The sequence below is a fragment of the Erythrolamprus reginae genome, chromosome 6 (genome assembly GCF_031021105.1).
Source record: "Erythrolamprus reginae isolate rEryReg1 chromosome 6, rEryReg1.hap1, whole genome shotgun sequence".
NCBI classification, from domain to species: domain Eukaryota; kingdom Metazoa; phylum Chordata; class Lepidosauria; order Squamata; family Dipsadidae; genus Erythrolamprus; species Erythrolamprus reginae.
In genome coordinates this window covers 84,726,762-84,742,422 of record NC_091955.1, presented here as the reverse complement: position 1 = coordinate 84,742,422, position 15,661 = coordinate 84,726,762, and the positions used below count along the sequence as shown (strand labels likewise).

General features: G+C 39.3%; 1 protein-coding gene across 1 annotated transcript in view; it reads right to left on the bottom strand.

Annotated features, from left to right (window-relative positions):
- The window catches only part of CECR2 (CECR2 histone acetyl-lysine reader), an 89,632-nt gene that overhangs the window by 29,032 nt on the left and 44,939 nt on the right, over window positions 1–15,661 (bottom strand). Inside the window, exon 2 of the mRNA XM_070756485.1 lies at window positions 6,347–6,441. Coding sequence (XP_070612586.1) covers window positions 6,347–6,441 — 95 coding nt within the window. The remainder of the gene's footprint in view (window positions 1–6,346; window positions 6,442–15,661) is intronic.

Sequence of the window (15,661 nt, the reverse complement as noted above, 5' to 3'; positions counted from 1 at the left end):
GGGGTCAATAATTCCCCCCCCCCCAGGGTAATGGAAGGACAGATGGAATTGTCCTTGGGAGGCAAAACCCACAGCCACTCCGTCTTATCCAGGTTGAGTTTGAGTCTTATTTGCTTTTACATTGATTCCTATGGGAAAAATTGCTTCTACTTACAAACTTTTCTACTTAAGAACCTGGTCACGGAACGGATTAAGTTCTTATGTAGAGGTACCACTGTATGTCCGATAAGAAGGCCTGGAACCTGACTGGAAGGGGTCTAGATCATGGTTATCAAATCCTTGAACTATGGCCCACTACCAGGCTGTGACCTATATGCAACCAGGTCATGTGAGCGGCGGGCTGGCACACACATGCACTCGCAGCTCAACTCGTGCAAGCAGTGGATTGGCATACATACATACACACAGCTCAACTCACAGAGCGTGCTGGCCTGGTTCCCCTTCCCTGATCCTCCTCCAAGCTGCAAAGGTTTGGGGACTACTGGTCTAGATAATCCATTTCATCCAAGACCCTCTGAAGCTGCCAAACAACCACCTTCTCAATCTTCTTCCCTAAAATTGGAAGGTAGAAACTGGATGGAAATTGGATCCATTCCTAATAACTGGTGGGATTTAGTTAACAGCAACAGGGGACTGACATAATTGCCACTAGTATGAAATGTGCTCATGTGTGCTTTACAACCATATTGCTTAGCCACATAAATTCTACTTCAAATTACTATTGTTAACTTGAGAGCTACCTGTCTAAATATTAGATAGTTTGGGAAACTCCGTTTATGAGCTTCAGTGATGTAAAATTTTGATATTTTTTTTGTTGCCAGATTATATCTTTCTCATGGAAATAAGACTACATTTTATAAAATAGATACAAATACAAATGCTCAGTGGTGAAATCCAAATTTTTTTTACTACCAGTTCTATGGGCCAGTTCAGGGAAAGCATATTGCAAAATCCCCAATCCCTCCCCACTGTGGGGACAGCCAGAGGTGGTATTTGCCAGTTCTCTGAACTATTCAAAAATTCTGCTACCGGTTCTACAGAACCTGTCAGAACCTGCTGTATTTCACCCCTGACTTTTCAAAGAACAAATGCCAAAAGGAATGTCACACAGAAGTTATTCATAAAGATGAATAGAGATTTCCCTAACATGCCATTGTAGGTAAAACTAAGGAAGAACACGTGTTCACCTGTTCTTCAGGGTGTCTTCATAAAAACTATACTGTAGTTTTTAACTTTTAAAGGATTCTGAGATGCCACTCTGTGCCTGAGTAATAATCAAACATTTTCCTTTAGAGAAGCCCTGAATTAAACAAGATAAGGTTGCTCCCTTAGATTTTGATAAGAGAATCATTTACACTGTAGATCAGATCTGGGCAAGGGGCGGCCTGTGGGCCGCGTCCGGGCCACCCACTGTCTGTGACCAGCCCGCCCACTATCTGTGACCAGTTTCCTGGAGGAGGAAGCCATGGAGTGGGGGTGGGGGACAAGCACCTCAAATGAACAGAACAAAAAAGCACCCACCAACAAGGCTCTCTTAGAGCCCCACCATCACAGGACAAATCAGGATCGCCCTGTTTAGTCCTGTTTTGCCGCAGGAAAGCAACAATCCCTCCTTCCTTACAGCTCTCTCCTCTCTGCGGTACGGACAAAAGGCAGCGGGCTGGGAGGGGGGCAGTTGCTGAGGCTCAGGGCAGCAGCAGCCCAACCGCACTGGGAACAGGCTGGGCAGCCAAGATGGAGGGGGGGAGAACAACAGCCCAGAGGATAGGATGCAAGGGCGGAGGGCTGCTGGGGGAGGCGGCGGTGGACCAACACAGAGGAGAGGAAGGCGGTTGGGCGGCTTCATGCCATATTGGGTGTTATTGTGCCATAAGTGAGTGTTATTGTGATAATGCAGGGGCGGGGCCAGCCGGGAATGGGGGTGTGGGCTGCTGGGGAGGGGCAACGTGAGTGAGGAAGTGAAGGAAGGAGGGGGAGGAGAGCAGAGGGGCAAATAAATAAGGAACAGAGGTGGAGGTTTGCGCTCTTTTTGTGTGTATGTGTGTGTGTATTGGGGGGGTGTAATTTGGAAGAAAGAAAGCAAGGAAGAGGGTAGAACTGAGTTAATTAGTCCAGCCCTCTAAAACCATCCCAATTTCTCATGCGGCCCCATGGCAAAATTAATTGCCCACCCCTGCTGTAAATACAGCACAGGTAATCCTTGACTTACAACCATTTATTTAATTATTCAAGATGATGATGACATTAAAATAGTGATTTTTGACTATTTGTTTACACGGCCTTTGCAGCGTCCCTATGATCCCGTAATCAAAATTCAGCCTCTTGGCAACCAGCATGCATTTATGACAGTTGCAGTCTCCCGGTGTCATGTGATCACCAATTGTAACTTTCCCAGCTGGCTGTCAATAAGCAAAATCAATGGGGGGAAAGCCAGTTTCACTTAAACCTCCACATGATTTAGTTAACAACTGCAGTGATTCACTTAACAACTATGGAAAAACTCATTTAACAACTGCCTTGCTTAGTAACAGAAATGTTGGGCTCAGTTTGAGCACTACCTGTATTTCATCATATTTATTGTCTATTTCAAATGTATACACTCATTCACTCACTTCTGGCTCACTCACTAGAAAGAGGAAATCTTGGCAAATGAAATACTATTCCTTTTTGTTTTACAATGCTTTTCATATAAACTATTCTGTCACCATCAGATGCTAAGGCTGGAACACAACTGTCAGCAAAACAAAAAGCGGAATCAGCATCACATATGAGGCTGATTCTTTAGCGAGTAAACGTCCAGATACAGTAGTTTAGAGAAGTCAACTATCAGCCCACAAATATTTAAAACTGCCTATATTTTTAGTGAACAATGCCACTTACTAAAAGGATGAAAAGGGTCTCTTTCATCTTCCCTCCCCCTTATTTATCCTCAGTTAAAGAGCAGCCAAGAAGTCTGTAATAAATTGAGTTGAACTACTACGGAATAGAATGTTCAAGCAAGAGAAATCACACATACCTGTTACTTTGAAGTGAATTAACAATTTCCTTTCAGACTTAGACCTAAGTATAAGCATAAAGCTTCTCTATTTGCATAGCATTAAACTGGGAAAAGCCATGTAACAATTGCAGGTATCTGAGGAAAGAGTAGGCTGTGCTTCTTATCATACACATTAGTAATCATCTTTTCAAATCTTTAGAAATATTAATTTACTCATCTGATAGGTGATTATGGACCAAAATCAATTGAATTGTTGAATAATTAAAGAAAAAAGTGCAAACAGTAGCATTTAGTATACAACGAAGTTCAGTATGATATTGTTAAATTAATCTCAACAGAGACAAAAGAATAAAGCAGTTGGTAAATTTTCATACCTGGATTAATACAACTTAAGAATAGAAGGCTCAACAAATGAAATGGATAGAAAAAAAATTGATCTGATTAAAACAGTTCTTAGCAGATTGTCTTTGTCGTATGTGTTTAAATTCAGTCCAATAAATTCAGGATTTCCAGTCTAACTATTACTCCAAATGTTCAAACTACAACTGGTATAATAGCAGATTTCTTTTCCATAAGGATTCAACTTCAATCTGTAAATCCCAGTATTTCAATAATGTTTTCCAATTGCTATCCCACAATCCTAGCATCACCTGAGATGGCAAAATCAAAGAACTGGACTTTTCTTCTTTTCAATAACTGCTATATCAGGCATTAATATTACAACAGATTCCATGGCTGAGCCCAACTGAGCCCAACCTATGCAACATCTGTCTTTTCACAGACTGCAAATGGAAGATCAGAAAAGGAAGAAGCTCTATATTTATTTATTTGTTTGTCTGTTTTTTTTATTCTAGAAAACCAGGTTGCTTAATTCTAGAGAACCAGAACTAAAGGTAGCTTGTGGAGATCATCCAAGTATTTCAGACCTAGGGAAGTGGCCACCAATTGGTGGTTCGCAGAGAAATGTTTGCATTTCTCTCAAGGAGCCCAGCTGAAGTTTCCCACACCACTCGCGCTTCAGCTCTTTGACTCTCAGAGACAGGATGAGGTCCTTCAGATAGTTAGCTTGGTCTCTGTTTGCAGACAGAAGCAGCCAGAGTCAACCTTACCTTTGTTGTCCATTGCGGATGCTAGATTGGGTCCCTGCATACTCTCATCACTTGAGGAACGCTCGCTGAAGGGCACGGGAAATTTCAGCTGGGCTTCTTGAGAGACAAGAGTTTGCAAGTGGCCGATCTAGCATTCGCAATGGATAGAAAAGCTAGGGTTGACTCTGGCTCCTTCTCTCTGCTGTAGTGCTTCCTGGATCACTCCAAGCCCCAAGTGCTGCCTCATCAGTCCCCTGCAGCAGCTCCCCTCCAGCCAGCAGGTCAAGCCCAATGCTGGCTCTTGTATGCCAAGCCAAGCCCTTCGTCTACTTCAAGCCATCACCATTGGGAGAACCACACAAATCCCCTTCCATCCTTCTGCTCCTGGCCAGCCTTTTAGATGAGGTGGAAATCATGGGTCTTTGGAGGCTGAGAAGAAAAGGAAGAAGAGCATAGTGGTTCCAGGAGGAGGAGGAAACTTGGTGGAGTATCTTTCCCTTTCTTTCCCAGCAGCTCTTTCGGGGGGGGGGGGGGGGGACCTCCTTCCTCTTTTTGTACCCAGCTGGCACTTTCCAAAGCTTGCTTTTCCAGAGTTAGCTACCCAAATCCCATATCAGCCGTCCCTTTCCAGACATCAATATTTTTCTCATTGATTAATTTCCCCAATCATTACTTTCCCAAGTCCTCCATTTTCTTCCAACCTGCTTTTTTTTTTTTGGCTTGTGTGATCTAAAAACAAAAATTTAGAAACACCGGGCTTTAAAGACTTCTCTTTGCATTGGATTGGTGGATAAATCCAGGTACGAATATCCCTATGCTTTGAAAATGGGAATGAGTATAAATTCTTAAAAGATATTTTGCATGAGATTTGTTAGCTTTACTTTCTTTGCTGCATTGACTTGATTATATTGTGCAAAAAATGATAATGGTGCACTAGTTAAGATTCTAGGTTGATGCTGATTGAATTTAAAATAGGACAGTTATGAACGGTGTACTGTAATGTAGGAAAGAAATGATAAAATACAAAAAAGGTGCAGTGCTTCTCGGACGCTGTTTAATGTTCCAAGCCCCAAGCGGCAGGAGACAAGAGCTGTCATGGCGCCACTAACTGACGCAAATATACCACAGCAAAGGCGGAATGCTGATGCCGTGCAAATTCAGGTAGGGCTTTGTTCCAACATCTTCTAGCCATCATCACCATCACTGCTACAACCTATTTGCACCCTCTTGCAACAGCACCATTATCTCATTCCAGCCAGCAAGGGCTACACTGCTTTTTACATGTTGCACCACCTGCAAAGTTCCATACTGCATGTGCCACTCTCTATGGCAGAGATTTCTAGACCCACCATGGGCTGGTCCCATATTTCAGAGCTGTGGTAATCATTGGACTGGCCCTTTGGTCATCCAAGAGCAGCTCCTCTATGGATGAGCCGGGGTGGCGCAGCAGGTAGAGTGCAGTACTGCAGGCCACTGAAGCTGACTGTAGATCTGTAGGTAAGCGGTTCAAATCTCATCACCGTTTCAAGGTTGACTCAGCCTTCTATCCTTACAAGGTGGGTAAAATGAGGACCCGGATTGTGGGGGCAATAGGCTGGCTCTGTTAAAAAGTGCTATTGCTAACATGTTGTAAGCCTCCCTGAGTCTAAGGAGAAGGGCGGCATAAAAATCAATCAATCAAATCAAACAAACAAACAAACAAACGGCCAGTCAGATGACTACCACAGCTCTGGACTGACTTTTCTACCAACAATGCCGAGTCCCCTGCAAAATGAATGAATGAATGAATGGATGGAATAGATAAATAGATAAATAAATAAATAAATAAATAAATAAATGAGTAAATAAGTAAGTAAATAAATAAGTCTTCCAGTCTTCATTTTCCTTCACTCAAATTAACCAAGCTTCTTGAGAGAAGGAACACAAGAGGTTTCTGGGCGGTGTGCCTGGATCAGGTGCTTTCTCTCAGGCCTCCCACCTGGAGGCCTTGAAGAAGCAGAGAGGTAGGCCTGAAAGGCAGCTGAGCCTCCCCCCAGTGGTCTGCGGGATTTTAAATGATGAGTTTGGTGGTCCCTGAGGTTTAAAAGGTTAGAGACCACTACTCTAGGGGAGAAAAGCTAGAATTCTCTTTATACTTTTCTTTAGAAGTGAAGTCTGCAAAAGGCTTATCTATTTTTTCCAGGAGCATACAATTGGTTTGGGGGGGGGGGAAGAAAGACATATGTTTAATTATAGAAATCAGTAGAATGAGACTACTCACGTAATATCACTGCGCTGGTAGCAGCCCTGAAGAAGACTAGCAATCAAGTCACTGATGAACTCCACATCATCATTGTAAAGAGCTGCTTCAAGTTCCTAATGAGAAAAAGAATGATTAAATAAATTTGTAAATCCCTTATTGGCTGGTGAAAAAGGATTGGGCAATTACATGAAATTTCAATAAGTAACAAGGATCATAATTTATATCAATTTTATACTTTGTACATATTTCTTCAGTGTCAACATCAAGAAAAAAACTTTAAAAATGAAAATGGAAGAAAAAAAGCAACTGAAATAAGCATGAAAACAGAAGGATTGCAAAGAAAGAAAATCTGAATATTACATGCAAAGTATTAGAAAAGGCAACATATCTTTACTTTGATTAACTATTAAATGTCCTTTTAATTTATTAATTATGTTATTGAGTTATTCATAAGTACCATATTAACATTTGTTGCATTATTGTATGTGAATAAATGTGGTCCAATCAGTACATGTTATATAGTGTCCCACAGATACATTTGAGATTTTGATATCCATGTATCAGAAAGCATATCTCCTAGCATAATTAATGGAAATGGATATGAATATGGAATTGAAGACTGTCTGAATAATGTAATAATATATTACAGTACATTTATATACTGTTCAATTCCTAGCAACTCTACACAGTTTACATATTGTTAAAAACATTTCCAAAATAGTATCAATATAAGAAACAAAGGAACAAAGATGGTAGACAAAATGAAGCCAGATGGGTGCCAGGAAAAGGGGGGTGGAGAGGGGGTGTCCACTATCTCACCAAAAGCCTGTGAAAAGAGCAGTATCTTCAGGGCTCTTTGAAATGCCAGTAAGGTAGGCCTTTCAAATGACAGGGGAAACCTCATTCCGGGGGTCAGTGCATAGAGAAAGTATGCTACTGAGATCTGAAACAGTAGCACTGTTTAATTGATGGAACAAATGTGACGAGAGTGGTATAATGTGAAGAAAAAATGCATGAAAATAAATAGCATGTTTACTGGAAGTTCAGCATTGAGCACAGAATAAGGTACCCTTGGATACTTATGGTTGCTTGTATATTTAGGCATAGATGAATAAAGAATGCTTGTAGCCTTATGGTTGGTTAGCAACGTGCAATAACATAATTCTGCAAACAGATTATGCTGTATTGTATCTGGAGGACTTGAATGATTTGATCATATGATGGAAAAGATGTATCTAAATATAAAAATATTGAAGACCATCTTTGAATTTACGCCGACAAAAATGGAATAAGCAAAAGCAAGTTATGCATAAATGCTGAATACTCAGAGTGGGTGAATCTACTTTGGTAGATTATTTACAAAAAGGATGAGGTTATTTACAAAAATGGCTGGAAAAACTTTGAAGAAGAGAATATGATTCTGTGTACTTCGTTACATAGAAATGAGAGCTGGTATGATGGGGGGGGGACTAAATCAATTAATATGGACAGAATATAATAATGAGTAATTAATGTCAAAGAAGGATGTCAAGATGTTCAAAGAAATGAAAGAGCATTAATTTACAAAACAAATGCAACAGCTTAAGAATTAAAAATAGACCAGGAAGGTTTTGGGAGGACGGTGTTGATGAGATTAAATCTTTAAATATTTTAATTAATTGGATTATTTATGATTGTTTTCACTTGTTGTGAGCCGTCTCGAGTCTTCGGAGAGGGGCGGCATACAAATCCAAATAATAAATAAATAAAAATAAAATAAATTCTGAAAAAAGAGTGGCATGAACTGTGAAGAACAGAAAACAATATATGAATATAGGAAGATGGACATAGAGAAATTAAAAATATGATTAAAAATATGATTTACAAGGATAAAATGGAATGGAAAGTATAGTGAATGCTCTAAATAGATTTTGTTAATGTGTTTTTTTCTCTTATCTCTTGTCCTACTTTGCTTTTTTAAATTCTTTTTCTGTGTCTTGTACATTATTGTACATTATTGCTTTGCTTGAAAAAGATTAACATGAGAGGTATGTAAATGTGTTATTGTTAATATTACTGTTTTATTTTAAAATAGCCAGTTTTATAGACATTGAGGTACTCGGCTAGAAACATGGAGAACATGAGTTTGGGCACAAAAATCAGCTGGGTAACTTTGTCCAATCACTTTCTTTAAGCCCAACTCATCACACAGGTTTGTTGTTGTGGGAAAAATAGGAGGTGGAAGGAGTATTAGTATTTTCACCACCTTGGGTTATTTATAAAAAATAATAAAAGTGTGATAAAAAAGGAAACATATAATAATTTATTACTATTATTAAGCATCTCTTTAAAGTTTTCGTCCTGTTGATCTTCAAATCAATAACAATTCTCTTGCATTGTGGGTTTTTTTCATTATTATTTTTTTGCCTTTCCAATTTCCCATTTTAAACTTTGTTTAAGGATGGTTTATAAGCATATACATGAACAAAAAACAGTTCATGCAGATCCTTTTCAAAATGACCTTCCCATCCCTCTAAGAGAGGGATCTCAAACTACTGCGCTACAATCTGTTAGAAACCAGGCTGCATAGCTGGATGTGAATGGTAGGTGGATGAGCAAGGGGGGGGGGGGGGGAAATCACCATCACCAGTCCCTGGTGCCAAAAAGGTTTGGAACCACTGAACTAAGGAAATGTAACATGCACTCTTGAAAAACACTGAGGAATAAATTCTAAAACTGTCTGTGGCCAGATTTACTCCCATTATTTTTCTATGTTTGCCGTTATTTATAAATAATATTTAATGACAGATTTTTGATTGTCCTGCTAAAAAATATGGCATATATATGGTATATAGCTTTCTGTAGATCTGGTTTTTAAAATAGAAAAGTTCTAGTGTTTAGGACCATGATGGCGAACCTATGTTTCTGCTGGCACGCGAGCCATTGCCCTAGCTCAGCGCCAACGCGAATGTGCATGCCGGCTCACACGGAGGTTCTGAGAAGGCATTCTTGGTCTCCGTAGGGCCTCCGTGCGGGAAAGGGCATTTTTGCCTTCCCCAGGCTCCAAGAAAGTACCTGGAGACTGCTGAGGGTGAGTGTGTGTGTGGGTGTGTGAAAAACGGGGCCCACCAAAAGTTGAGAAAGGGGGAGGGGGATTGTACGCATGTGTGAGAGCAGGACTGTGTGGGGGGGTGCTTTTACATGCATAGGGGCAGGGCACACAGGGGGATTGGATTTGGGGTGTGGGTAAGACTTGAGCATGGTATGATTGTGCAGTATCGATTGTTTTTAATGATAGTGGGTTTTTAACTGTTTTAACCATTAGATTTGTACTGTATTGTTATTGTGAGCCGTCCCGAGCCCTCGGGGAGGGGCGGCAAACAAATCTAATAAATAATAATAATTATTATTATTTATTTATTTATTTATTATTGGATTTGTATGCCGCCCCTCTCCGCAGACTATTATTATTATTATTATTATTATTATTATTATTATTATTATTATTGCATGAGCGATAGGGCACCCACACATGCTTTTCACACTTGAGGGGAAAAAAGGTTTGCCATCACTGCTTTGTGGCATACTTGTGACTATGTGGACAATATTTAAAATCTCAGAAGCCGGAAGAGTTTGTCACCCACTGCAGATGGTCAGCTTTCAGTTCTTTTAAAAGTCATCATGTTCTCAGCATGATCAAGAAGTCAGAATGCTTACCTGCAACAGTAGTTCTTCAAGTGGTCATCTGTGCATTCATACAGATGGTTGGTGCACCTGTGCACGTCAGAATCTTCTAGAGCTGTGCAGGCCATTTTAGCAGAAGCTCACTCTCTAGCACACATGCTCCTGGATATTGTTTCCATCCGTCCCCTCAGTTTTTCAAGATCATCATAGCTGCTCTTAGGAAAAAAGGCTCCTTAGCAGAAGTATCTGCAGAGGGGAAGTCGTGTGAATTATGTAAATGCCAGATGACCACTCAAAAACTACAGTTACAGTTATGCAACCTGGTTTTTTTCCTTCTTCATGGTCTTTGTGCATCAGGCATTTGACCCTCAACCATTGTGTCCAAGTTGACAGGAGTTCCTACCTGGAGGGCTATAATATGAATATGAGTTTTCAACTGCCCAATAACTTTTGTAGCTGCTTTTATTTATACTGTTTACTTTTAACTGTATGCTGTGCAGAGTCATAATTGTTTGATTGGACAGCCATATAAATCTAAAAAATAAATAGTTAATCACAATAGTGGTATGAACAAAAGTTTTAGTCATGTGAGATTACAGGACGTTTCTGCTAACATAAGAATTCATTCTTAATCTGATATGTTGAGTGAAAAAATATGATTGTGACTACGTTATGGCAAGTAAGAAAACACTTGACATAAGAGAAGGAGTTGCAGGTCCAAGAGTGGAGTAAAAAGAGAGATTAGCCACAAGTGGACTAGATTCAACCCTCCCTTGAATTCTGTTGACTCTTACTTAACTCCAAGCAGGTGCTGTTAGTTGGGAAGATTCCTATGCATAGGCTTTTTAGCAATAAATCATTTTAATTGGATGTTTGAATTTAATCTTTTGCACCTAATAGCTACAAGAAAGGCTGCTGAACAAATATTGGAACCTGGAGAGATCTGAATATAACGAGTTCCATCTCATGGACACTGAGGTAAGAATGGACATATTTCCTAATGATCCAGAAAATAGAGAAAAGACATGAAATTATAAAAGTGAGCAGTCTACCTATATTAAAAACTCAAATTTTATGTATTTTAAATGTGCAGATAAATAAAGTACGATATTTCAATAATTTTAGATGGAGTTGAGTAGAAACACAATAGGAATAAAATTCGGAAACTATTTAGGAAATAAATTTGATTCTGATTCCAAGCATTAGTTTCTATTTTAAGTATGAAAAAAAGATTGAACAACTATAAAAAATGTATACCTCATTGACCTTACAAGCCAAAATGACTGTAACAAGGAAAGCAGCATCAAAAGTCAGTAGCAAATACTGTATGTATCTACCAAAAGAGCAAGCATTTGCTGGTAAGTATGGCTTATCAAAGACTGAGTGAGGGAACTTCATGCTAAATAGGAAAATACACATTAAGGAAAATACACATTAAGTATGAGTGAGGAAGTATCAGAAAATGGGAGAGAACTGAATAATAAAAAGTAGCAAAAGTTGCCAAATGCAGTAGGAGGACTACAAGACGGTGAAACCTGGAAAATCTACTGTAAGAGATAGCAAAGAAAGAGCTCAAAAGCTCAGTTCAGCAACACAACGTAACAACTTATTAAGCGCACAAAAAAACTGTACTTTCCTGCTAATTCTTTGGGTGACCAATTTATTGCAAAGAATAGTCCTCTGTGTGTGATTTTATAGTTTTATATGTTACTAAATATCTCTATCTGCTCAGACAAATCAACTGAATGACCTTCATTGGAGGAACAAATAAAATACTGCTGTTGATGCCAACCAAAAAAAGACATGATTGATACTTGTAAGATGACCATTCAAGTAGTGATGTAAGATTTTAATTTTTCCCAACATTTTGCTGAGAGATGTATGCCAAGACCAGTCTAGAGGTCCTTTCCTTTCCATGGAAGTTCTATATTTTCCAGATAACATGGAGTTCATTGTTCATGGGGATTACATTCCACCATACTATACAACTATGGATAATTGAACAGCCTGCAACGGAAGGGTTAAGTATGAAGCCTCAAAAATGCTTGCCGGGGAAAAATCACAAAAATAAAAAGCAGAATGTAGTGCTGCCTTAGCCATCTCAGATTTTGTGCTTTCCATCTTCTTTTAGCCAAAATAAAGAATACATATAATCTATGTTCAATATAGGTTTGATCATTCAATCTGCAGTACTATTGCTGAATGTCAAAAAGTAAAGCTTCCTTGGTTGTCTTGAAATTCAAAATGTTTCTCATTTCTGATGAGGAAATGGCATACATTTGCTTCCAGAACAGACTATGTATTTGTTTGTTGGCCACCCATTATCATGACAACTTTGGGTAGTTAGCAACTATTAAAAACATAATAATGGATTAAAAAAACACCTGAAGTTAAAAAACCAATCTCTCTGGAGTTTAACAACTTCACAAGTTCCAGCTAATGATCTCATGCCTGGGAATGCATTTGTCTCTTTAGGGCTTTCCAAAAAACAGTAGGGCTGGGGCTAACCTAATCTTAAAGGGAATGAATGGTCTGCCAACAGAAAAGGCTCATTTTAAGATCCCCCAAGGAGAATGCTATACTTTATACTCTTTGGATTAATCAACTGTTAAGATTCAGTGATATATGTGCCTCTATAGGCCCAAAGGTATTTCTCCTGCCCGTGTGAGATTGTAGAGGCTGTAATAATTTTTGAATACTTGAAACCAGACTTTTATGACTTGTAAATCAACATCTTCCATTATAAATCACTTGTATAGTTGCAGTGTTTTTCAGAGATTACTTAATGACTCTGGGATTGGTTTTCCATTCTAAAGGCTGAGGGTCTTTGCCATCCATTTCAAACTAAGGTACCAATTTTACTTTTCTTTATGAAGTGGACATGGATTCACAATGGCATAGCATAGACCAGTGGTGGTGAACCTATGGCACACATGCCATAGGTGGCATACAGAGCCATATCTGCTGGCACACGAGCTGTTGCCCTAGGTCAGCTCCAACATGCATGTGTGTGCTGGCTAGCTGATTTTTGGCTTCCAGAGAGCCTCTGGGGGGATGGGGGAGGGCAGTTTTTACCCTCCCTCGGCTCCAGTGAAGCCTTTGGAGCTTGGGGAGGGCAAAACATAAGCCTATTGGGCCCACCAGAGGTTGGGATACAAGCCATTTCTTGCCTCCAGAGGGGATCTGGAGGGGCGGGGGAAGCCCTTCCCAGGCATTGTATTATGGGTGTGGGCACTCATGTATGCACGATAGCACACGCTCACGCTCTTTGGGCACCCAAGGAAAAAAAGGTTTGCCATCACTGGCATAGATATTGCACAATCCAGACAATCTGCATTGTCTCTTAGTGACAAAACTTTGTGTAAATATTTACTGCTTCCACCAGTAGGACTCTCAGTGTGTATTTGCTCATTTTCACTGCAGATAAAGTAATATCAAGGAATATTAGAATGTCATAGATCACTTGCTTTTGTTTCTTTTATTAAATAAATTTATATGGCTGACCAATTCACACAGGGTGACGCCAAAGTAATTCAGTGATTATTGTGAAATGGGGATGGACAACTCCAGCTGTGTATTTCTGTATATATACAAAATGATGGATGGATCAGAATCATGAATGGAAAGCAGTGCATACACCAATCTATTTACTAAGGATAACTAATTGTGGTCCATATTTATCAAGCACAAATATGTGAAACCATGGAAAATAAGATCCACCTGTACCTTTTACTTCAATATGAGAGAACGCTGTTTGGATTTATCATTCCATTTTTTGAAAGCCGATTGCACTTAGGAGATAGGCCTTAGAAGAGAATTCATTGTTAGCATTGAAGCTGTTTCAAATGAATGCTATGCCACTGAGAGTTTAATGACCAAAAGCAAGAAATAATCATTTGTTTATATATTTATTGCCAAATTCCATCATGAGTTTGCACTTTTTATAAATCTAGGACCATCAATTCAGCCCTATAATATTCTGCAATATTTTTTATTTCTGCTTCCTTAAAGAAAATAAAACAAAGTGTCCATTGATTAGTGCCGCTCCTACACTAGAGAAAATACATAAACATGAAAAACTGAAGTTAGGTTCCCAGGTATCTTCTGCTAAATAAAGGAAATTAGCTGAAATGAAACTGAGGGGACAGGTGGGAACAAATGTGTGCTAGAGGTGACAGTTCTTCACAGCTCTAAAAAGTTCCAGTGTGGGCTCTGCAGAGGCACATCATCCATGTGTGATGCACAGAGACTATGAAGAAGAACCAGAAGTAATTATAAAAACAAATCAAAAACAATTAAATTTGTATAATTTATACAGGCTGCATTTTTGGTGGTACACAGACACTTTTCTCTTAGTATTGATAGCATCCTTATAAACAGTTTCATATATTCAGTAGTGTTTCACAAGCAATGCATGCCATCTAAAGACAAATATTAGGGTGCAAAGAAATACACAACCAAAGCCTATATATGCACATACACCTCAAGGAGTCATTAATATGCACACCTTCCAATTTCTTTCACCATTTATGGAGCTTCATATTACAAATAAGTATCTCTTTTTAGTAGCTGGCTATGAAGACACAATTGCTTTTTCACTTCTACTCTAGTCTGATTTTTAGTATTCTATTTAATATTTGTCTCACATAGTTGTGCCAAGGGGGGGTGCAGTTCTTTTTGCACCACAATTGCCTAGTTCTTATTGCAAAGCTAACAACGTTAATCAGCTGAATTTTTGTAAATCCTGATGCTGATTAGGGCTGAGAGGAAATGATGGTCCAGCTGGTGTCGTTGCCTAAGGACAGAGTAAAACCAGGCTTGCCCTGGTCCTAGTCTACCACTTACCCATTACACACCATGATGGCACTCTTATTCTAGTGTACAGGTGTCAAACTCACCATGTCATATTGCCATCACATGACGTTTTTCCCATTTGCAGAGATGAGATGGGCATGGCCTGGGCATGACACATCCGGACCGTGGGCCACCAGTTTGACACCCCGGTTCTAGAACAACTAGAGCCTCATAATCCTTGGGTAATCACCTACTCTAAATGCTCCAGTTTATTCATGCACTTTGTCAGATAAAATAATGGGCAGATATGGTCTGCTTTTCTCAACTTCCTGATAAATTCAGGGGGGAAAGAATGATACCATGAACATGGCTATTAATATAACACAGTACTTAGGACTTATGTTCTCATACATTCTCGTGGTTTGTTGTTTCTTTAATGCATGAGTTATCCAGTCTCAATGAGACCAGTAATCTTTAAAATGTTTTGAAGAAACCAATTTTGAAATCCCTATTCATTTTTAGGAAGGATGGCTAGGATCAGAGGAAGCCCATTCAAATGAACACTGCACACTCTAAATGGAAGGAAGACACTGAAACAAATTTACATATTTCCTGAACAGCAGGTAGGTAGTAAATCACTGCATGGCTATGTGGTCACTGGACTCTTTCTCACAATAGACACAACATAGGCCTTTGGAAAAATAAAGCAAACTCTGCAAACATAGTATCTTATTTATGCTGCATATTGCACTGCCTTGTCTCCCCCTCCCAGCAAAAGGTCTACAAGTGTTTATTCGAACCTTCCAAACAGGTCCTCAGAAAGCACCTCTATTGCACAAACCAAAAGACATCCTTTTGCCTGAGATTTTTTTTCTT